The sequence below is a fragment of the Emydura macquarii genome, unplaced genomic scaffold (genome assembly GCF_026122565.2).
Source record: "Emydura macquarii macquarii isolate MOO-44397 ecotype Brisbane River unplaced genomic scaffold, CSIRO-AGI_Emac_v2 contig_1483, whole genome shotgun sequence".
Classification (NCBI taxonomy): Eukaryota; Metazoa; Chordata; order Testudines; family Chelidae; genus Emydura; species Emydura macquarii.
This window is the reverse complement of record NW_027131620.1, coordinates 4,720,128-4,740,664: the sequence shown is the minus strand read 5'-3', so window position 1 is coordinate 4,740,664 and position 20,537 is coordinate 4,720,128. Positions and strand designations below refer to the sequence as shown.

Here is a 20,537-nt window from a genome sequence, read left to right as displayed (position 1 = left end):
ATGACTGAGCCATCATCTTCACCACAACGCTCTCCATTTAACTAGCTGAGCCTTTAAAAAGCAGCCCTGAAGGTGAAGGTCTATGAAGTCATCACATGCACAGGACAGGTTGGGTTTTTTTCCTAGACCCCATCGCTTATAAAAGCAACCAGCCCAGCTCAAAGACGACATTGCATGGGCCGAAGTGGGTTTCTGCCCACGGAAACTTATGCCTAAATAAATGTGTTGGTCTTTAAGGTGCCCCAGGGCGCTGGCTGTTTTGCTAACTTATCAACAGTGCATAAAGCAACCCTACAGCACTTGGGGGAAGGTGCTCTATGAAGGTGAAAAGTATCAGCAGTAGTAATTATCCCTCTTTTGTCAGGGTGAGGAAGGGCCATGGGCAGGCGAAGCTCCTCCTCTCTCCCCTCCCACTGGAGGCGTCCCAGTGTAAACGCGCCTGTGTGACGCGCCTTGGGCTCCGCTCTATATAAACCCGTGCAGCAGCCGCGCCGCCCCTAACAAATCCCTTAGACCTTGGCTGTGTTTCGTGGACGTGGAGTGTACTCCCAGTATCTCCTTTGCAAATGGGCTCTGTGGCCTAGCGTTTACCCCCCTGAGCCTCGCCACCTGTGATCTCAAGCCGTGAGGGGGCTGCTGGGAGCAGCGCTGAAAAAGACACAAGGTAAAAACCACAGCAACACCCCCCCGCCCGCTACCCCCTAAATCACTCCCTCGGGCCGGGGCTTCCGAGCGGGGCTGCGCCAAAGAGAAACTTGGTGCAACTGGTGGCGGGCTGGGGGAGCGGGTGGGAGGACGGGGGAGACCCCCCCCCCGGGATTTGTGCGGCTGCAAGCGGGTTACACCGAGGGTTGTGTTGCTTTGGGGCAGGCTGGGGGCTGCATCTTCCCCGCTTCCAGGCGCACACGGGAGGGCGAGAAGGGACGGTGTGTCCCCAGCTCTCTCGTTAGAAGGTTTTCCTTTCCTCTTGGTGGGGGGGGGTCACCCCCTCTTTCCCCCATTGCTCTGCACGGTAATGAAACGAGCTCCCTCGGTGAAAGCGTCCCAGGACGGCCCGTGCCTTTCCCGCACACCCCCGACTGTCTAGGTAGGGCGGCAAGCGGGCGACGGGAGTGCAGGTTTGTAGGGGGGGGGAACGAAAAAGTGGGGGCTCCCCCGTGTCTCCCCGAAACGGGAGAGGAGGGGGCTGTCGGCGGCTTGGTCAATTGCATTGTCCAGGACCTGCAGGGCCGGGGAAGGGCCCCCCGCCGGCGTTCCATGGGCCCCCCGCCGGCGTTCCATGGGCCCCCCGCCGGCGTTCCATGGGCCCCCCACCCGCGGGCCCCGGCGTTCCATGGGCCCCCCCGCCGGCGTTCCATGGGCCCCCCCGCTGTCTGGCGGGCCGCTCGCTCCGAACTGCCGGAGCCCGCGGGCGCGCTGCACGAAGTCGGTTGCTTTTAGGAGGCGCTTTGTTTTTTTATTGCCCCCCCCCCATTTCTGTCCGGAAACGACACGCTCCCATGTGCTGGGGCTGCTGATCTCTCTTTGTCTTGGGGGGTTTTTGGTTCTCCCCCTACCCCCCACCCCGGCGTACGTCGAGGGGATCTTTTCACCCAAACCAGTTGCTGTGAGTAGCAGCCTCCAGGACACCGCTTTGCAGCTCCCCTTCGCTGCTCGTAGAGCTGAGCATTGCTCTCTGCTCCGTGCATGGCTTTGCGGCCAAGTTCTCCTGGGATAGGCTGAGACTGAACAACCCGGACACCCCTATCCCTTCCCCTCCACCCCCCAGTGCATGGTATGCTTTCCCCCTCCCTCTAGCCGTCTCCTTCCCGCACCAGTTAGGCGAGAGACGTGCTGAGCTAGTTGGTGGAAGCACGATCGCGCCTGTAAAGCCTGAAGCGAGGCAGGGGGATGGGGAACGGGGCGCTGTGTCTGACTCTGTAGGTTGCTGCGAGCCAGTTCAGGCCGGTTTGCTCAGCTTGTGTGTGCCTGTGCGAGCAGAGAGATCCCCACCCCCGGGAGCAGACAAGTCGAGAGTTCTCTGAAAGGGAGACAAAAGACAGCGTGGCCTTTCTTCCCACCTTGCAAGTCACACACTGCAACCATGAATAGTCACTTGCTCCCTTCCCCCCCACAACCAGAGCCCCCCACATGGGGGGGGTGCACTTTACCCGGGGCCCACCCCAGGCTGCAACCCCCATTACCAGGAGGAAATAATTTTCATGGCTCATGAGGCTGTATGGGATGAGGGATTGTGGTATGTGTGTGGGAGGGGGCCTGTGTGACAAGTTTGTATTGGGCCCGAGAAAATTATGCTTGGGCCCTGCCCACAACCCACACGGCTTTCTAAAACTACTAAAGCAATCCCACAATGTAGAGCTGCCGTCTGGGTGGTTTTTATTAATCCACATAAGAAGCGTGCAAGCAGTGTGAATCTGTTGCTGTTCTTCGTTTCTTCTGGATTAATTATATTCCTTCATCAGACATTGTCTGGATGGGGTGGAGGAGGGTTGATACAGAGATTTGGATCAAACTGGTATGAACCAGATTTCAGTTAAACTGGGTTCTTTTGGGCAGTTTGAATGCCTTAATAGATGTGCCAACTGCCTCTGCCAACACAGCACTGGTTATGGCTGCATTTCCATTATCATATTTGACCTAGTGCAAATTTAACACTGGAAGAACGATGTATTTTTTCCCTTGAGCACTAAAATCTGTAAGAAGTCTGTTGCAAAACAAGCAAGTTTGCTAGACTCATAGATGTGGGCTAGAGGTTTTTTTTGGCCAGTTAATATGCAGTGGTTACCCTTTCCATAAAACAATTCAGTCATTCTTGATAACCGAATGGAAGTGAAATCTGATGGGGCACTCACTGTCCGTAGTCTGGCACTTGAAGGAAAAATACACTAGATACACCAGATAAAAGTGATCACATCTGTCAGCAGAACCTCTTTCATGCAGCAACATGCTTGAATGCTGATAACCTAACTGAGGAGCTGGTAATGGAGTATTTTAACTTTTCATCTTTATTGGTTCATGTCCCATCGTCTTACAAAATTATTGTGAAATGAATTGATGCGCTATCAAGCGCATGTACCACAATTTGGGAAGTACTGGTCGAAGTGAAGTGACTAAAAGCAGAGACTGCCTTTTCAAAGACTAGAGATTAAGGACAAGTTCTAAATACTCCTGTTGCTGCTAAAGTAATGCCTACATGGGAAATAAATCTGCCAGTATGTTACTTTGCATCTCTCAGAGGTTTGGGGATGGCTTTACACCGTGAGAATTTAGCAGACGAGTACAAACCAGAATCTGTTTCTTTTTTCTCCCTCAATAAACTCTGATTTGAAGATCCTGTGCCTTCATCTCATAATGTGTGTGATTTAAAATGTGCTGCATGGCGTGACATGCATCTGGCTGAAATTGGGATGTGACGTGTTTTTAATGGAATCTGTTAAAAGCAGGATAGGAAATAAAATAAGCAAACTTTAACCTCAATTTAAGGCTGCATCCTTCATCGGCCATTGAGGTTCCAGTTGGTTCTTCCATACTGGTCATGTCTGTGCATTTGGTGTTTTTTTGTAAAATTGAGAGCTGCATAAATCTGTCTGGTCACATGTAGTAAGTAAACGCTGGAGAATGTGGAAAGCCATTTGATCTTACACCCATATACTGATCAAGTGGATTCTGAACCACATCAGTGAGCTTTCCTCTCATCCCCTTTTCAGCATCCTAAGTCAGCATTTGTCTGGGATTTTGGAGATCCATGTTCAATTACCTGGTCTGCTGCAGACTTCCTGTGTGACCCTGAGCAAGTCACTAAGGCCATGTCTATGCTAGAGAGCTTACAGCAATGCTGCTGGCCGCTGTCAGATTGCTCATGTAGCTTCTCTGCCTCCTGTTACCATCGCTCATGGAGGTGGTTTTATGTTGCGGCGGGAGGGGGGAAGCTGTCCCCCCAACATACACTGCCTGTGTGGACAGTGCTAACTTATGTCGCTTGGGGGTGTTTTTCATCCTCCTGAGCAACGTCCTAGTGTAGACAAGCCTTTAGTCTGTTTCAGTTCTTCATCTGAATGGGGATAACATTTCCCTGTTCTGAGGAAAAACGCACTAAAGACTGAGGTGTGCAGATCCTATGGTAATGAGAGGGACATGGAAGCATCAAAGACATTTATCTAGTAGCAAGATGGATGGACCAGTCTGATGTAATATACAGCTAGAATGTAAAGAGACCTTGAACTAGGATAATATAGCATGATTTCTGTTCTAAAGAGAAATGACAAGTTATGCGCTAAACTGTAAACTTAACACTACACATTCATCTTCCCTTTGGGCTTCCTTCATGTCTGTGTTGGGTGCAGGCGGGTGGAGGGGAGAGAATTCCACACTTCCAAATGAGGTGTATTGGAGGACGGTTTTTGTTTTTTTTCCAGCAACCATTTCAGTAATCTTTTGCTTTGGTAGCTGAACCTCAAATTAAAACCCCCCTTCCCCTCAAAAATCATTCTTGCCTTCATTGAAAGGTGATGGATTGTAGAGAGTCTCCTTGGTTGGCAATAGTGGGGTTGACCTTTTCAGCTGGTTATTAGGACATGAGGAGCATGTCTCCTGAGGCTCCCTGCTTCTGTTGTAGCTTCTGTTGCCATGAAGGGTGCTGAGTTTGTCCCTGAGCTGTTACTAGGCAAGTCCACCTTACTAGATCATAACCTGGCCCTCCTGTCTGTCTTCCTCTCTTCCATATTCAACGTGTGATCACGTAACATGTTGCTATTCACACTGCTTCACCAGTTATCTGCAGCAGGGTGGAATGGCTGTGCCTGGGCATATCCTAAACTGACCATGTTTTGTGTGTCCCACAGAACATCTGTCAATGAGTAGCAGTATAGGTGTGACCCACCCTGTGGGATGTTTCCCACCGCTGCTATGGGATTCAGATTTAAATCACTGAGAGTTAATGTGTCTGGGGAAGTTTCATGGCTCACTATACTTTCCCGAATTGGTTTCCTTAACTAATTATTTTTGTAAATGTTACATAGTAACAAACTATTATGCCAATGTTAGTACCGCTGAAGTTGGCTTTAAAATGGGAGAACACCGATGACCGTGTTTTCATTGATGCATGCTGCAGTTAGATGCTGTGATAACAGGCTTGTCACATGTTAATAAATTGGTATTTGTTTGCCAGAAAAGTGGAAGACGGTGTGTTGGCCAAAGGAAGGTGAGTCTTGCACTCTATTCTGAAGCTGGTTGAGTGTGTGAAGAAGGGTGTAGTTTAAGGGCTGTGGCCGACAGGTGGCCCTGCCAGACAGATGTCACTTCCAAAATGCATCTCAGGAAGGAAAGGCCACCACCCCTTAACTAACTTCAGATGCCACTTTTGACTTGTCGTCTTAGGGGTGAAGTTCAGCACATACAGGATGTTGTGACTACTACTCTGTTGTTTGAGAGCTATGGGCTGTGTTGGGCTCTAATTTTCTACCAGTTAATCTAGAGCTGCTTTTTGGGGGTGGGAGGGGGGTAGAGCTGGCTGGAAAACCCCCATCAAAACTTGGACACAAATCCTTCTTTTTCCAAGCCAGCTGTACTCAACGTGCAGGGCAGTAGCAATGCGGATGGTGTCCCAAGTATGTGCCTGTAGTCAGTATTTCATACCCTGTTTTTCCTGGCTAATGGTGAATAATGAGCTCTCTTAAGAGATGCTGCCTATAATTAGCTGATTAGTCTGTTGCCAGGAAGGAATAAAACTGTCACTTGACTGTATGTTTCAAAGCTGGAGCAGGGAACTGAGTGAGTGGTTGAAGTAAATGGACATGTTTGTTTCCTTCATTGTAAGCGATTGTAAACACATCTACTCAGCTGATGAGAGAGACCTACAGAACAAATGGCAGCATATGCAGTACAGGATATGGAATTTGTCTGGTTGGCGACTGCTCTGGAGATAGGACGTCAGCTTGCCCTCCCCTTGCAGGTTGTCCCAATACTAGATGTAAAGTAGAATTTTTTTTGAAAAACTTGTTTAAAGGAGGGAGGATTTGATTATTGGAAATCTATCCACTAACTTGTAGGGTTAGAACTATCCAGTAATTATCCATGAAGTCAGCCTCTTTAACAGAAAGGACATAAAGTACAGACTGATTTCCTCACGTGTTAGATACGTTAGACATTAATTGTGTGTGGGGAGGGGAGGTTGGTTAAGCAATGACTGATCAAACAACTGCAGTCTGCAAATGTCCAGGGTTAGAGCTGTGTTGTCTATCTGTGATTGACTAGAAGTCATGTGTCTAGATGGAATGAGTGCGCAAGCATTTTATAGGGCTAATATAGGAAGAGCAGGAAGGAAAACAAAACATCATGGAACCTTTGTCCCTGTTGTGTCTATCAGTCTCCTGTTAGTGTCATTTACACATACTTTTTGTTAGCTCGTCAGGGCAGCATTTTTCTTTGTTTGGGGATGTGGTTAGCATGTTTGTTTTTTTTTGGTCACTCAAAATAAATAATATGCAGCCTTAAAAGCTGATGGAGATGCAGGCAGTAAAACTCCTTACAGTTGTACCCATGGAGGAGGAAAGCTAATATATACAGGCGTGACCGAAAAGAATTCGCTTAAAAACTGGACCTGAATATCCTGCAATATTTTCCAAGCTTGAATAACGCCTGACTTTTTTTATATAAATGAGATGGTTAAATTGCTGCTAGATGAATGAAACATCTCTTACTAGCGACACTTAATGGTCATGTGTACTAGATAAGACTGTCTCATTTTGAATGGGAAGTTGTGCTTATGATATTTTTTCCTGTGACCTATTGATTACCTTCTGTTTAAGAAAATGCTTCCGTGGTAAAAAGAATATTAGTTCATATAGAATTGCATATAAAGGAAAACAAGTAAACTGTATACAACCTTAAAACCAAGAAGGTAGAAGAGCATCAACAGTGAATTCCAACTAGCATGTTTTCAGAAATCTTGAAAGATAAACTTACTCATATTCTTCAAGTGCATTAGGAATTGTGACTAAGTGAAAGTCAAGAGATCTTGAATCTCTTCCAGTCTCCAAGGAACACTGTGAATGATGTCTCAAGTAGCATGCTTTGGTTTTTTTCTTTTTTTGCATGTTGGGTTATCCTGTGTCTTGTTCCACTTTTGCTTGCTCTCTGTGGTGTGCGCGGTCAGGGATGCGCCCCATATTCTGAAGATTCCCTCCTTTGTCTTGCAGGGTTTATATCCGTACAAGAACTAAGATCAAGTAACATGGCAGCAATCCCGTCAAGCGGCTCACTTGTGGCAACCCATGACTACTACCGAAGTAAGAATGGCTGCTACGTTGTCCTTTAACGGGTGCAAAATGGAGATGCTTGCAAACAGCACTGCAGGCACTTTTGTGGGTGGGGAAATATATGTCTAATTCAAACCTCTTTGTGGGGTAGGTCTTGCTAATAAGTCACTGAACTCCAACCATGTCTTGGTAGAAGTTTGTCATATCCATGTAGAACTGCTTCCAACCACAGGGTGTATTTACAGGCCTCTCTTTAATTTGCATTTCCAAGGAACTTAAGGGAGTTGGGTGCTCATCCCTCACTGAATTTCAGTGGGACTTGGGCACTTAACTCCTTTAGACTCCTTGTAAAATCTCAGCTTGAGAGATCTGTGCTTTAGAGAGCTTAACTAACACATAAAATCTCCTATTAAAAGAATCGCCAACAGCACTGCTTACAGGACCTGAAGTGTGGATTAACATAGATGTTTCAGCTGGTGGCAGTGTCATGGAATTGCTAAAATAAACTTGATCCATCCAGGCACTGGGCTCTTCTTAACGAAGATCGCTTTTACATTAGGCAAAGCAAATGCCTGACACGGCAGTATTTTTGTTGAAACACCAGGCTAAGGGCCAAGAATGGGGGTGAGTCTTATTTACTAATGAGCAAGGAGAGAACAATCCCCACTCTGAATTGTTTTGCATGTTAGTTCACATGGTTGAGTACAGAAGAAGCCAGCACAAAGGAACAATGACTTCTCTATAAGAATTTGGGGCGTTTTTGAGGGCTTTCCCCCCCCCTCACCTTGCAAGCAACTGCCTCTAAAGTTATCTTGAAGCTCCTGAGAGTATAGGGTGGGAGCGACTAGCTAAACGCTATGTAGAGTAAATAGAAAAATAAAGGGATCTCAGCATGGCCACATGAACCTATAGTTCACTGGGCAGCAATGTATAGGGCCAGATCCTCAGGGGGTCTGAGCTAGCATAGCTCCGTTGTCTATAAAGCTGTACCAGATAGCACCAGCTGCTGGGGATTGGACTTGTGATCTTCTGGCCATGCCCTTCTTAGAGATGCAAGGTGGAGGGGGGAAATTGATGCTGTGGGACTGTCTCATAAAGCACCATTTGCATTCAGCGACTTGTTGCTTTCCAGCAAGCTCCTTCTAGCCAAGTGGCAACTATTGTGATTTCCCGGCATGGGGGATGAAGTTGCCCAATGCACATCAGATTAAAACCTTCCCCTTCCACCCTCCATTGCCTAGAATCCTACACAAAGATTACAGTTGTTTTGCGAGAAATTGAGCATGGATTAGGCTCAGTTATTTTCCAAATGGTTTTGTAAGGTTATATACACCCATCTGTGGTCCTTTACTGACTGCAGTGAGGAAGTTCATTTCAGCAGAGGACGATCTAATGTTGGCAGAGGTGAATGTGAGTCTGATAAGATGCAATCTCGTTCACAGGGCGTCTGGGTTCCACTTCCAGCAACAGCTCCTGTGGAAGTGCTGAATACTCTGGGGAGGTTATTCCTCACCATCCGGGTAAGCCTCCCTCCCAAAGCTAGGTCTCTCTGATCCAGCCTCCTGTAGAGGGAAACTCATGTGGCCAAAACACACTTCCACTAGCGCCTTAATTTTAATACAACGTAACAAGCCACCTTCTCCTTAGCTCTTCTGGGGATCAGTAGCTTCAAAAACGTTCTCAGTGCTAACAAAGTATGTTATCCATGGATGATAGAACTGTCTATAATGGCAGACAAATCCCTGTTGAGAGAGACAATGCATAGAAGAGAACTGGAGTTGCGCTAGCTGGCTTGTACTCCTTAGTAAGGCACTACTGCGGAATGCCAGCTTCTTGCCAGCCCCCCTTTTTGCTTGCATGTGTAACAAGACCAAAGTGCTAATCAGGGAAGCACCTATTCCTGCAGTACCACCTAATCCAGCTGCCTGGACCTCGCTGTCATTTCATAAGTGTATTTGCTTTTCAGGTCTTCCTAAGTCCGACCCCGGTCACTGGTGGGCTAGCTTCTTCTTTGGAAAGCCAACCCATCCGGTCATGACCACTTTGTCGGAATCCCCAGAGAAGTAAGTGGTCTTTTTGTTTTAGCTCACTCAGAAGAAGAGTAATAGATACATTCCCGTCCAGCGTCTCAGTTTAACGGGTATCTTGGAATATTGTAATGGAGATGACAAGAGAGGGCTGCGTTGTTGAGGAATGCAAACTGTCTACTTCTGCCTCGTTGCATTCTGCACTCCATATCCAGAGTACTTTCCAGAGGGTCTCTCTGAAGTGCTTCGAATCTTAACGATCCACCCAGAGACAAAGAGCTAATAGAGGCAAAAGGAATCCCAGTAGCCTAATCAATACTGGGGAACAGTAGCATTGTCATCATTAGTATGAGGAGGTGCTAGACCTAAAACTCCGAGGACCAGATTCTCCCTGGGAGTTAGGCTCAGATCCCCAAAGGTATTTAGGTGCCTGTCTCTGAAGATGCTGTGGATGGTGAAACATCTGTGTAAGTGGGTGGAGAAGGGGGAGCTGATTGTCTTAACTAAAGAGGTGTTCTGTGTAAAAAGCCATCATGAACAGAATGACAAGGTGGGTGAGGTAATCTTTTATCGGACCAGCTTCTGTTGGTGAGAGAGATGAGCTAATTTTTCAAATATCCTGGGACTGACCCAGCTACGGCACTGCACATCGTGAACAGGAAGTCCTCCTCTGTCTGCTGAATGCGAATACAAATTCCAGCGGAGGAAAGGATTTTTTTTTCCTTTTAGCCATTGAACATTGGTACAATAAAAGGACCAAACTTATTGGTCCTTGGGGAAAGAGCCCTCAAAAGTGTTGTGGTCAGACCCAAGTAGTACAGAAAAGAGCCAGATCTTAAATGCTGTGGGGGGGGGGGTGTGATTCCATACTTAGCTTGTCCATGTGCAGATGTAGATTAACCAGTTTCCACGCAGCCATGGGGGATACATTGAGTCAAAGGGGGGGGGGGGGGGAATAGTTCAGGTTGTTCTCTTTGGCTGTCTTATTGGCAGTAACACTCTGTTGTTTACTGGCTAAGACACTGTTGTCAGGTAGCACAGCTTTTTGTTATAGAGGTTGCTCTCTGTGGCTGGGAAGTGCTGACCCATCTGGAGCAGTGATGGCTGAGCTTGGGTCCTTTCATTGTGTCTCTGGACTCACAGAATCTCACTAGCTGTCTGTCCTGGAATCACTGCAGTGGGAATATACAATGAGTTCTAATGGGGGCAGGGAGCTGCAATTCACCAGCGTTTTATCAGAGGCAGCTGTGTCAAAGACGGAGTATTTATTTCTCGTTTTCCCTCACCCTGAGTCTCTTGTCTTTCAGTTCAGGAACTTTCCAGGTGGCCAACGGCATGATCACTTGTGGCCTGGCTCAGGAAGGAATGAGGAAGCGCCACGCCAGTGAGCCCAGCAAACCAAATACTGGGCCGTCTGCGTGAACAGGCAAGGCACATCCTCCTGCTGCCTGCCTGGTTGCTGCTTCTGATCCAAACGCTAGGAGTCAGAGCCCATTTTCCACTCCCCCTCCCCGTAGAGTAGACAGGCTGCGTTAAGTATTTAGATGTAGGTTTTTAAAAAAAAAAAAAAAAAAAAGAAAAAGCAAAAAACAAAAACAAAAAAATTTGTACACCGCCTTTGTACTTTCATTAACTTGACTGCATTCTTTCCATACAGCCTTGGTAATGCTTTTTTTTTTTTTTTGATTACTTGTTCAATGGAAACTAATAAACTTACGCAGCCTTTTAAATGCGGTGTAGCTTTTAGTTCTTTCTCTTCAGTGTGAGCTCTGTCCTTTGATGAGCTCTACTGGTCTGTCTTGGAGAGGCTGCTGCAAGCATCATACCCAGGCGTGCGTTTCACAAATGAGACCGGGACCTGTACATGGAGACAAATATCCTGGCTTCATGCTCAAACGAATTTCACTTTAGATCAATTTCCCTTAAAACTTGGTGATAAGGAGGGACCTCCTCTTAGAACCCTGGCTATTTACTGAAAGCGACAGCATGACAAACCGCAGCTCCTGGTTTAAGCCACCCACCCGAAAGTGCAGCCTCTTCCCTGGAATTATGAACCTGCTCGATCAAGGCTTTGAAACCCCTTCACTGCTTCTAATCAGAATGTGCAGCTATCTCTGCAGCCTTAAATAGTGGCCAGCCATGTCACTGGGTGGTCGTTTTCCAGAGGCTAGCTCTCCAGGTGTACCTGGCATGGAACATCAGTCACCTTGCACAAGGAACAGGTAGGCAAGGAGGAAGGCCATGCTGTCTGAGTAGTAGGGGGTAGCAGGATATACTCTACAGTCATTTTTTTCAAGACTGTTTACTTTTGAGGAGATGAAGCCTTTTTCCTCCTCTTATCCCATAATGAGACATCATCATTTGGTTCTAGTAGTCGCCTGTTCTCTGCTGCTGGTCCGTTGCTAATAAAAAAGGTTAAAGCCCTGTTGTAAAATTCACTTAGGTTATCTCCTGTTACCTCTTGAGTCTCAGGGGTGGGATGATGCCAAATAGCCCTTCTGGCTTTCCAAGCACCCGGCTCTCAATGCAGGCACAGGAGGTTCTAGGAAAACAAGCACTTAAAAAAAATAAAACTACACATTCTGCGTAATTCAAATGAAGAGTTGACTTCTCTCTCTGCAGGTATCCATGTGTATAGACACACAAATGCAGGCTGAAAAGCTGCTCAGTTGCTTGACAAGGCTGCATGTGTCACTCTACATATTTGGAGCCATGCTCTTGTATTTTTGAAAATGGCCTTTTTCTTTTAGTTACTGCCTTCAGGACAAATTACAATGCCTGTCTGCACAAAGGGCTTGTTCCATCAGTGGCTGTTTCAGAACAGGGCTGTCTGCATGCCACTGCTCCAGTGAGAAATGTTAGCATTTGCCTAGAAGGTAAAGATTTGTGTGTTCTGTTACCAATGCCCTGGAACCGAAGAACTTGACTTACGTTAATAGGACTCTCGTTGCTTTTGAAATTCCTGTGGTAAACATTATCAAGGCTGTTGGGTCTTAAAATTATCTCACCAGCTTTCTCGCTTGCTGGCCCTTATCAAAGGGTTCCAGATGGCGAGGAACAAGGAAGCCGATCTTACTGCAGCATTTCTTTTCTGCATAACTACAGGTAACGCCCTAATTTGCCAACAGAGTGCTCTGAAAGCAAACAAGTGGCTGGGTGCCATGGCAGGCCATGGATTGCATGGGCCAGACTTACTCTGAAGCACAAATGTGAAGGTGGTATAGCACAGATGTATGAACTCCAGGGTTGGAAACAGTTAACATGGGTTAGATTTTACAGAAAAATAAAATTAAAAAAAAAAAGAAAAAAGCTTAAGACCTAACTTTTCAAAGTGTCCTGATTCAAAGACTTCTGTCTGGTCTGGTTAGATAAGTAATCTCACTTTCCCTGTACAACGTAACTGATCACTTGTGTCTACAAAAATACTCACCCTGTGTACATGTCAGATGAGTTTGCATGCACTTTAGATGCACAACTCTGAAAACCAGGCTTGTGCATGCCTCTGTCAGACCGAATAATCAAGTTCTGATGGCACTGATTTCCTCTGCAACCAGTTATTTTTATCCCTAACTGGAACTATACCGGCTTATGGGGCAGCCTTCAGACTAATATGGCAACCTCCCACAATTCTGAGGCAAACTGGCTCATAATGTTCTCCAAGTGAAAGCAAGCAGCTTGGTGGTGGGCCAAAAAGTCACAGTTCAATGGCTGTTTGGCAAAATACAAGCTGTGGAAGATGTCTTGCTCAACAGACCTGCACTAAATAAACATTTCTCAGTCTCTTAGAATCACAGAAACAGGTTTTGTTAGCAACATTGAGAGGTCAGCGAGTGCATCCCTGCTACGGAGACAGGCTTAACCCATCTATAACCTACATTGTGCTTTGATTGAAAACAAAACCTGAGTCATAGACTAGTTTAATGCCAGGGTCTATATCTTGGCCATCGACGTTTATGGGGAAATCTGGCTCTGATCATCTTGCTGTAAATTAGTTTAACACAGTTCAGTGGTGCTAGATTGCCTTACTGGCTGCATGGGTAACAGTCTCTTTGGGGCTAGTGCAAAACAGTTTGTGAGTAAAAGCCAAAATACCGACTACTGTAAGCAATCGAGAAAATAAAAGTAGTCAGACCTTTGCATCAGGTGTGCATGAAAACAGCTGATTACTGATTCACTGAGAGGTAGGGTAAGATGTCCAATAGGGCTCATTTTGCACTCAAATCATTGCTAACCTGCGGTACTACTGGAACAGTTACCTGCTTTTGCTTTTTCAATAACAAAAAACTTTTTATTGTGACTATTCAGACAGCCCCCCGTGCTTAGTTACAGAAAGGTGCAGGGGTTGGGGAAAGGCATAAAATTGGAAGATGGCATATTCGGCAGAGTTTATTCTCAGATCTTACTATTCAGGCTATTTCTTTATGAGGGGATGCTGCTCTTTGTGGAAGGACACGAAGCTCTTTATTAAAAAGATTAGAAATGTTTAAGTGGAACTGTGTATGCTAAGAGTCAGATCCTCCTCGGGGGGAGGAGGGTGGATAGACTGAGTATGCGAATGCCTCAACCAAATAAATCAATACTCTGTTGGGAGAGAAAAGTCAGGCCACTTAACATGCTTTGAAAAGTGGAAGGCAACCAGGTGTGTGTTTCACAAGAGTGTGAGACAGCTAGGTGTGTAACTGCTGCCTTGGCCAATCCATTCTGTATTTAATGGGCTTCAGATGTTCTTAGAAATGCTTGTTTCAGGGAAAAATAAAATCATTTTCTCACTCAGGTGGGAGGCAGTGGAAAAGTGGCTGGAACAGCCCCAGCCATTCTCCCCAGTCTTCCACGTCAGCTGAGTGAGTTTATGAGCAGAGCCAATATAAATTCAGGAGTAGGAGCAAGTAGCCAGAACTGGTTCCTTTACAGCCCTCTCCCTCTCCTCCACTTCTCTCCCCTCCCATCCCCAGCCGATGCCAGCAACTATTGGGCACAGCTGAGGATCTGGGCCAAAGTGGAGTTCAATTCGGAGTAGTGAATGGGTGGGGGTTCCACATGTACTGTGTCAGTAATTTCCCAATCTCCAAATAAAAAGCTGAGGGGGGGGGGTTGTAACTTTGTCATTGCCAGCCTGCACATTCAGCCTGGGCTCTGAAAACAAAGATGGGTTCCTTCTGCCTGGTGCATCATCACTGAGGATAAAACTGCAGGGCAAACTGTACCTCCTCACTTACCCCTGTCGGAGCATCCCATTCTACATCCTGCCACTCTTCCTTCAGCCCCAGAGTGCCCAGGTGATTCTAGACTAGAGAGGAGGATGCCACCCTAGTGGCACCAGATCTTTTATTGCCATTTAACATTTAAAATTAGTTGTATTTTTTTAAGAATCTTTTGTGTGCTTAGTGCTTGTGCAAAGTGCCGGATGGAGCCGTGGAGACGCCAAAGCTCTCTGTTGGGACATGGCAGCTGGGCAGATCTTTTTAGGCGTGAAAAGACCTTCACTCTACACCCCATTCAGTCCTGTGAGGCTGCTGATTAGTGTCACGTATGGTGGGTGCTTGATGTGGACACATCCACCAGGAACAGGGCTGGGGCCACCAAATTCAATCCAAGGTCAGCAGATCTTTCCACCTGAGGAAATGCAGCCACTGCTGAGAAATGCTCCGGCTGGTTACAAAGAATCCACCCATATTGTCAACACGCTGCTGGCTTTCTGTACAGTTAACAAGTCTAGCTGGCCAGGCTTATTCTTGCTGCTGTGTAGGAATGTAGGACTGGAAGGAACCTCCTGAGTCATTGAATCCAGTCCCGTCATTGCAGGCAACCCATCATATCACCCTGTTCATAAATTTGCTGTGCTGCTCTGCAAAGCAAATTGAAAAAGCCATCGAATGCCCGCCATTTCCCCCTGCTGACAGTATGGTATTGAATGCTGGCTTGATTGTATGGCTATGGTGGCAAACAGCAGGATATCCCTGCTCAGACTTGTTCAGTTTACAGGATTACACAGAGTTCGCCTTTGTTATGTCCAAATTTCAGTGCTGTGTCTGCAGCTGCTGGTGAACTAGGCAGTCAAATAAACTCTTTTCTCTCTTTCTTCTCCCTGGTCATTTGGGTCACACCCTAAATTCCTTGCCGAGACTGATCCGACTATGGAAGGCAGCAGTTTTGCCTGCGAGATGGCTGCACCTAACATGGTAAACATCATGCAGCATTTCAGCGATTTCCGGCTGGGGTTGAAACACAGCCTATCGAAACAGAGCTGGTGGAGCAAGTGGCGGGACTACCCCATGCCCTATCCTGCCTCCAGGACCAGGCTTCCCTTTAGCCCCAGAGAACAGCTGATACAAACCACCACGATTTCGGGCCCTCTGCAGCACAAGCCCAGCCACTAAGGGCCTGATCCTGTGAGGGGCTGACCCCGTGCGTCTCCCATCGGGGCCAGTAGGAGCAGCAGGTGCTCGGTAGCTCCTGGGATCAGGGATAATAGGAGCTAAAGGTGCTGAGCACCTTGCAAAAACTGAGGAGCTGAATTAAGTCACGGGTGAGGGACTCTGCTGACTGGCTAAGCCCTCGTGGGTAGTTGGCAGATGGAGCAAAGTGCACTTAAAAAAACCAACCTTCCATGAAGGGCTCCCTGGTTTGAAAGGCTGACACCCCCCTGTCCCAACTTCCCATCCTGTGTGAAAATTCTTTGCACAGGTGCCCTGAATTAAAGTCCGTTCAGATTTAGACTGTTGCATACGTGGTTCTCAGCTTTGAGACACCAGCTGACACCAGCCCTGTTGGCTGTGGTTCGTCAGCTCAACCGTGGTAAATATGGCTTTACGCGTTCCCGGGGTTTATCTTCCCAGGGTCCTGCGCCAAGGCAATGGAGTCCGGTCTGGGTGTCTACAGCTGCCCGAAGCATTGTAATGTTGTCACCTGTTGCTTTAAAGGGCTCAACGAATCGAGTCCAACACGTGATGACAGAACGATTAAAACGGAAACCCTGCATGTTCTTTCCCTGCTGCTTGCTGCAGAGGGACTGGAGCATTTCTTCAAGCCTGCCCTCTGGTGCAAAGCAGGCCTGACTCTTGAATCCCATGTAGGAGGCAGGCCAGGGCAAGAGCTCTCAAACCAGGCTCCTCCCTGTGGCAGCAGTAGGTGGCTAGGCGAGAGGCCAGAGGACAGCTAGTGCTGCCTTGTAACAGCCCCCACCACAAGTGACAATCCAGATTCCTAATGCAAAGAGACATGCAGAGAAAACAAAACCTGCTCTGACCCCTCTCCCCTCCCTGCTCGGGTGGGGTGACCTTTAGTCCATTTTTCCATGTGGACTATGGAGCAGAAGGCCTCCCTGGGGCGCATGCGGCTTCCAGCTACTTCTGCTCTCCTGTGGACAGCCATGGGGTCAGGCGGGGTCAGGTGAGGGGGAAGAGAGACAGGCAAAGATTGCTGAGATCCTCTGCATTGAGAGGAAGCCTTCGGGATGTCAGCTGAACAGCTGCTGTGCAGAAAGGGGGATGACAGACCAGTTGGCTTGCAGGGATCCGGTTACATGGCCGGTACTGACTTTGTCAGCGCTGCTGTGCTTGATTTAATGAGGGGTCTGTAAAGCAGAACTTCTGCAGGGGAAAGGGAGTGCTTCCGAGACTGTGCATGGAGGCTTTGCACAGCAAAACACTGATGCAATCTGCACGCAATTTTTCCTCCTCTTGGTTGTTTCTCTTCATTGGTCATGTGCCTCCCCAAAGTGTTGCTGAATAAATAAGGAGTTTTCCTGGACAGGAGGCCAAAATAACCAGTAGAGCTGGCCTGAAGACAACAATCCATTGTGCAAGGACTTTCAAGGTTTCAACATTTGGTTTTGTTCCTCCGTGGACTGAAAACAAAACCTCTCAAACGTTTTTGCGAAACAGATTTTTTGTCGAAATGTTCATTTTTGGGTCAAAAAGGTCAGGTGTTCAATTCGGGTTCTTGCTCTCTCTCTGCTCAGACGTGACCACCGAGCCCACTCAGAAGTTCAGAAATCTTCCTGTCAAAAACGCTGCTGACATTGGTACATCTCCGTGCAATGTTTCAGTTATGACAAAAACAGCATATTTCAGCCAAACCACATTTCATCAAAAATGTTCTAACCAGTTGAAATAAGCAGAAACACCCTTTGTCAGGAAGGAAAACTCCACACCTCTTTTGCGTAGCAGATGGGAAGGCTGGTTTTGTGGCTAAGGCATTGTATCTACACTGCTGTTTTTAGCCCCATAGCTCCAACCCGGTTTCTTGTAGTGCAGATATACCTTAAATTAAGAAGCTCTGTTCTATAATGGTTAGAGCGAAGCCTCATGGAAAAGTTCTGTTGAGTTTAATGGGCATGAAACTAATGGATTTTGACAGAAATTATTCTGCAAGCCTTAAAATCTCAGATTCTATTGGATGGCTTAAAAATTCTCAAGAAAAGTTATATTATCTCCACTTTTCTCCACGGAGTCAGAAGATTTCTGGGTCCTATTTCTGGAAGATCCACTGATTTACTGTGTCACTGCTTACCTCTAGTAAAACTAATAAGAAAATGGGGTACCTACATCACAGCTACACAGAAAATTGGATGCTGCATATAAATTCAAATTTTCTGGGAGAACAATAATAATAAACACTGTCTTTAATGCAGTGTTCTCAATCCAATTGCATATAAAGGGGGCAGTTGTGTATAAAGGGTTAAGCTGGGACTGGAAATCAGAAGACTGGCCTTCTATTTTTGTGTCTGCTATGGATTGACTTTGAGACCTTGATCAGCCATTTTCTGGCTCCATGCCTCAGTTTCCCCGTCAATATAATCTGGATGACAAGGCTTGGCTACCTTTGCAAGGCAATCTTGAACTCTGGCTCTGAATAAACATGCAATATTGCTCTTGGATGTGCTTCTGCTTGTTATCTCCAGCTAGATTGTCAGTGTAGATGGGAGAGCGCCAACAGGAAGCAGACACAAAGATCTACTTTGAGCATGTGCTCTGCTCTGCTGAGCTGTGCTGTGACAGTGAAATCCCTGAAAACAGTCCTTCTGTGTTCTTCTTCCAGCTCTGGGCTGTTGACTACACGTCTTAGGCAACAGGAAACACTGGTCTAGCTTATACCACAGCAGCCTTTACAGGCACTCACGCATTATTTCCAAATAACCCTATCTGTTCTCTTCCATGCCCATCCCATATGCAGCACTCCCTTCAGCCTGAAGGTGGCGCAGTACCCTGTGAGGTTGAGGCTAGTGATGCTCTAAAGTCCCATCCAGATTTGGAGACCCCTCCAAGTGTACCTACATGTGGCATGAGACACAAGTGTCCCCCTTTGCGCCTCTCCACGGGCGGCAGTAGCTGCGGTTCATTTTCAAAGATGGCAGCCAAGCCCACCCTTAGGAATAAGGGTCCCTGCAGTTTTGGGGACCCCGTTGTCCTCTGTTGCCTTTGAAATTAAGAGGCTGATTCACCCCCTCTTTGGGAGCAGACAAGAGCCGGCTTCTCGGAGGCTAGGGCCCCGTAGATTACAAGGGGTTTGATCTTGCCGCCGTTGAAGACAATGGCAAAATCACCGTGACCTTCAAGGCGAGGCAGACACAGATCCTAGCACAGTAAACAAGAGAGTCCTGCCGTTTTTTTCATATAAATTACACAAGGAAGTTGCTTGTGTCTGAGACTTTGTTTCACTTCCTGCTTGTCTATCGGTCGTTGCTATTTTGATCTCAGTACTTAATGCATGTGTGTGCAGCACTTTGCAGAGGAAAAGAGCCTGCATAGTCACTAGGGTCTGTGCAGATTACTGGCCCAAATGCTGACATCCCAGGGAAGTTTTGGTAAGGAGGAAGGGAGTAAATAAATACGGAGCAAAGGCTTTAGGATTTAGCCCCACCTTATACATCAGCCTTTCTAAAGGCGGCAAGCTGGTGATTGTTTAACGTGCGGAGCTAAAGCCAGAGGCTGATTCAGAGAGCTCAAGTCGGTACAATTCCTGGCTCTGCATGCAAGCAAGACACTTGTGTTGCGTCTGTGGGCGATCCTTTCTCCTGAATGGAAAATTAGCAAAGGTGGGAGCTGCTGGAACGCTGTTAAGCCTGGATGCATTTCCTTTTTTTCCCACCACCACCCCTCTTCCTGGCAGCAAGTTTGTCTAACCCAATCTTCGGTGAGTGACTGTGAGCCATTAGCATTTGCCGTGTGCTGTTCTGCCGCCAGGGTGGTTTTGAGCCCCGGGGTAGATGCAAAGAAAGGGACAGCTGTTCAATCAGCCTAGGGCTTATTCTGGTTTTCCTTCAGTTTTTACACTATTTGGTCTTTGTTCATTACCACCAATTTGGTTTTCATTTTTCAGAGTGCGGACACCCATTATCTATAACCAGGCCCATCGAAAGGGCCTGGGCCTCTTCTGCCTGTGGGCCTCCCCTCCCCCGCCGGTAGGGGGCGGGGCCTGAGGCGGAGCAGGGTGGATTGTGGGCGGGGCCATGGGCGGGAAAGGAGGGACAGGACTGTTGTGCCCTGGGACCCGGAATTGCTGTCGGTGGGCCTGTCTATAAGACATTGGCAGCTGCTGAGTCATCAGAGCCTGAGTAAGACAACGCTTCCTGTTGCATTGCATGGCACCTTTGGCATTGGCGGGATGAAGACAGGAGCCGGCTGGAACCAGGGACTGTAGTACATAGCTGCAGGCGGAACAGTGATACACGGTAGGTCTGACGTGCGGCTTCGTGTATTTGTTCCTCCGTCTGACCCCAAAAAGAAATGGATTTCAGACAGAGGGCTCTGCCCGTTAACATGATTCCTCTCCTCCCTGCTTCCGCTCCAGCAGTTCCTTGTTGGACAGTTGTCTGAACTAGCCAGGGTGGGTAAGTGTAAAAGCTTGTCCAAGGTTTTGGGTTCAGCTTTTATAAGCCTCCCATGTTATTTTTGCCATTATCCGGCTCTCCATAGTAACTGAACAACCAGCACACACGGGTCCAGAAGCAGGCGCTCTCTCCTGTGGCTGCTAGATGACTGCAGGATTTCATGCTCCTTTTCTTTGCATAGGGACATGGCAGTGACCTATGGAGGTTGTGACAGCCAGGGTCCAGACATCCCCAGGGGAGAAGGGTTAAACCCCCACACTGAGCAATTGAACCGACTGATTGCATGCTGTATTATTGCACCATGCAAGTCTATCGAGAAAGGTCTTTTATGAAAAGCTTGTAATGCTCTGAATTTGATGGCTGGTCTGAGACACAAATACAGCCTGTGGCTATGATTTTATGTATTTGTGCACATGGAAAACT

At 47.3% G+C, this 20,537-nt stretch overlaps 1 protein-coding gene across 1 annotated transcript; it reads left to right on the top strand.

Moving 5' to 3' along the window:
* The first annotated feature begins 489 nt into the window (after nucleotides 1-489).
* Nucleotides 490-11,013, top strand: PPDPF (pancreatic progenitor cell differentiation and proliferation factor). The gene is made up of 5 exons (XM_067554087.1): nucleotides 490-664; nucleotides 7,197-7,286; nucleotides 8,699-8,776; nucleotides 9,223-9,319; nucleotides 10,591-11,013. Exons 2-5 carry the CDS (start codon nucleotides 7,232-7,234, stop codon nucleotides 10,703-10,705), a joined length of 345 nt encoding a protein of 114 aa, XP_067410188.1. The 5' UTR covers nucleotides 490-664; nucleotides 7,197-7,231; the 3' UTR covers nucleotides 10,706-11,013.
* Nucleotides 11,014-20,537: the final 9,524 nt, after the last annotated feature.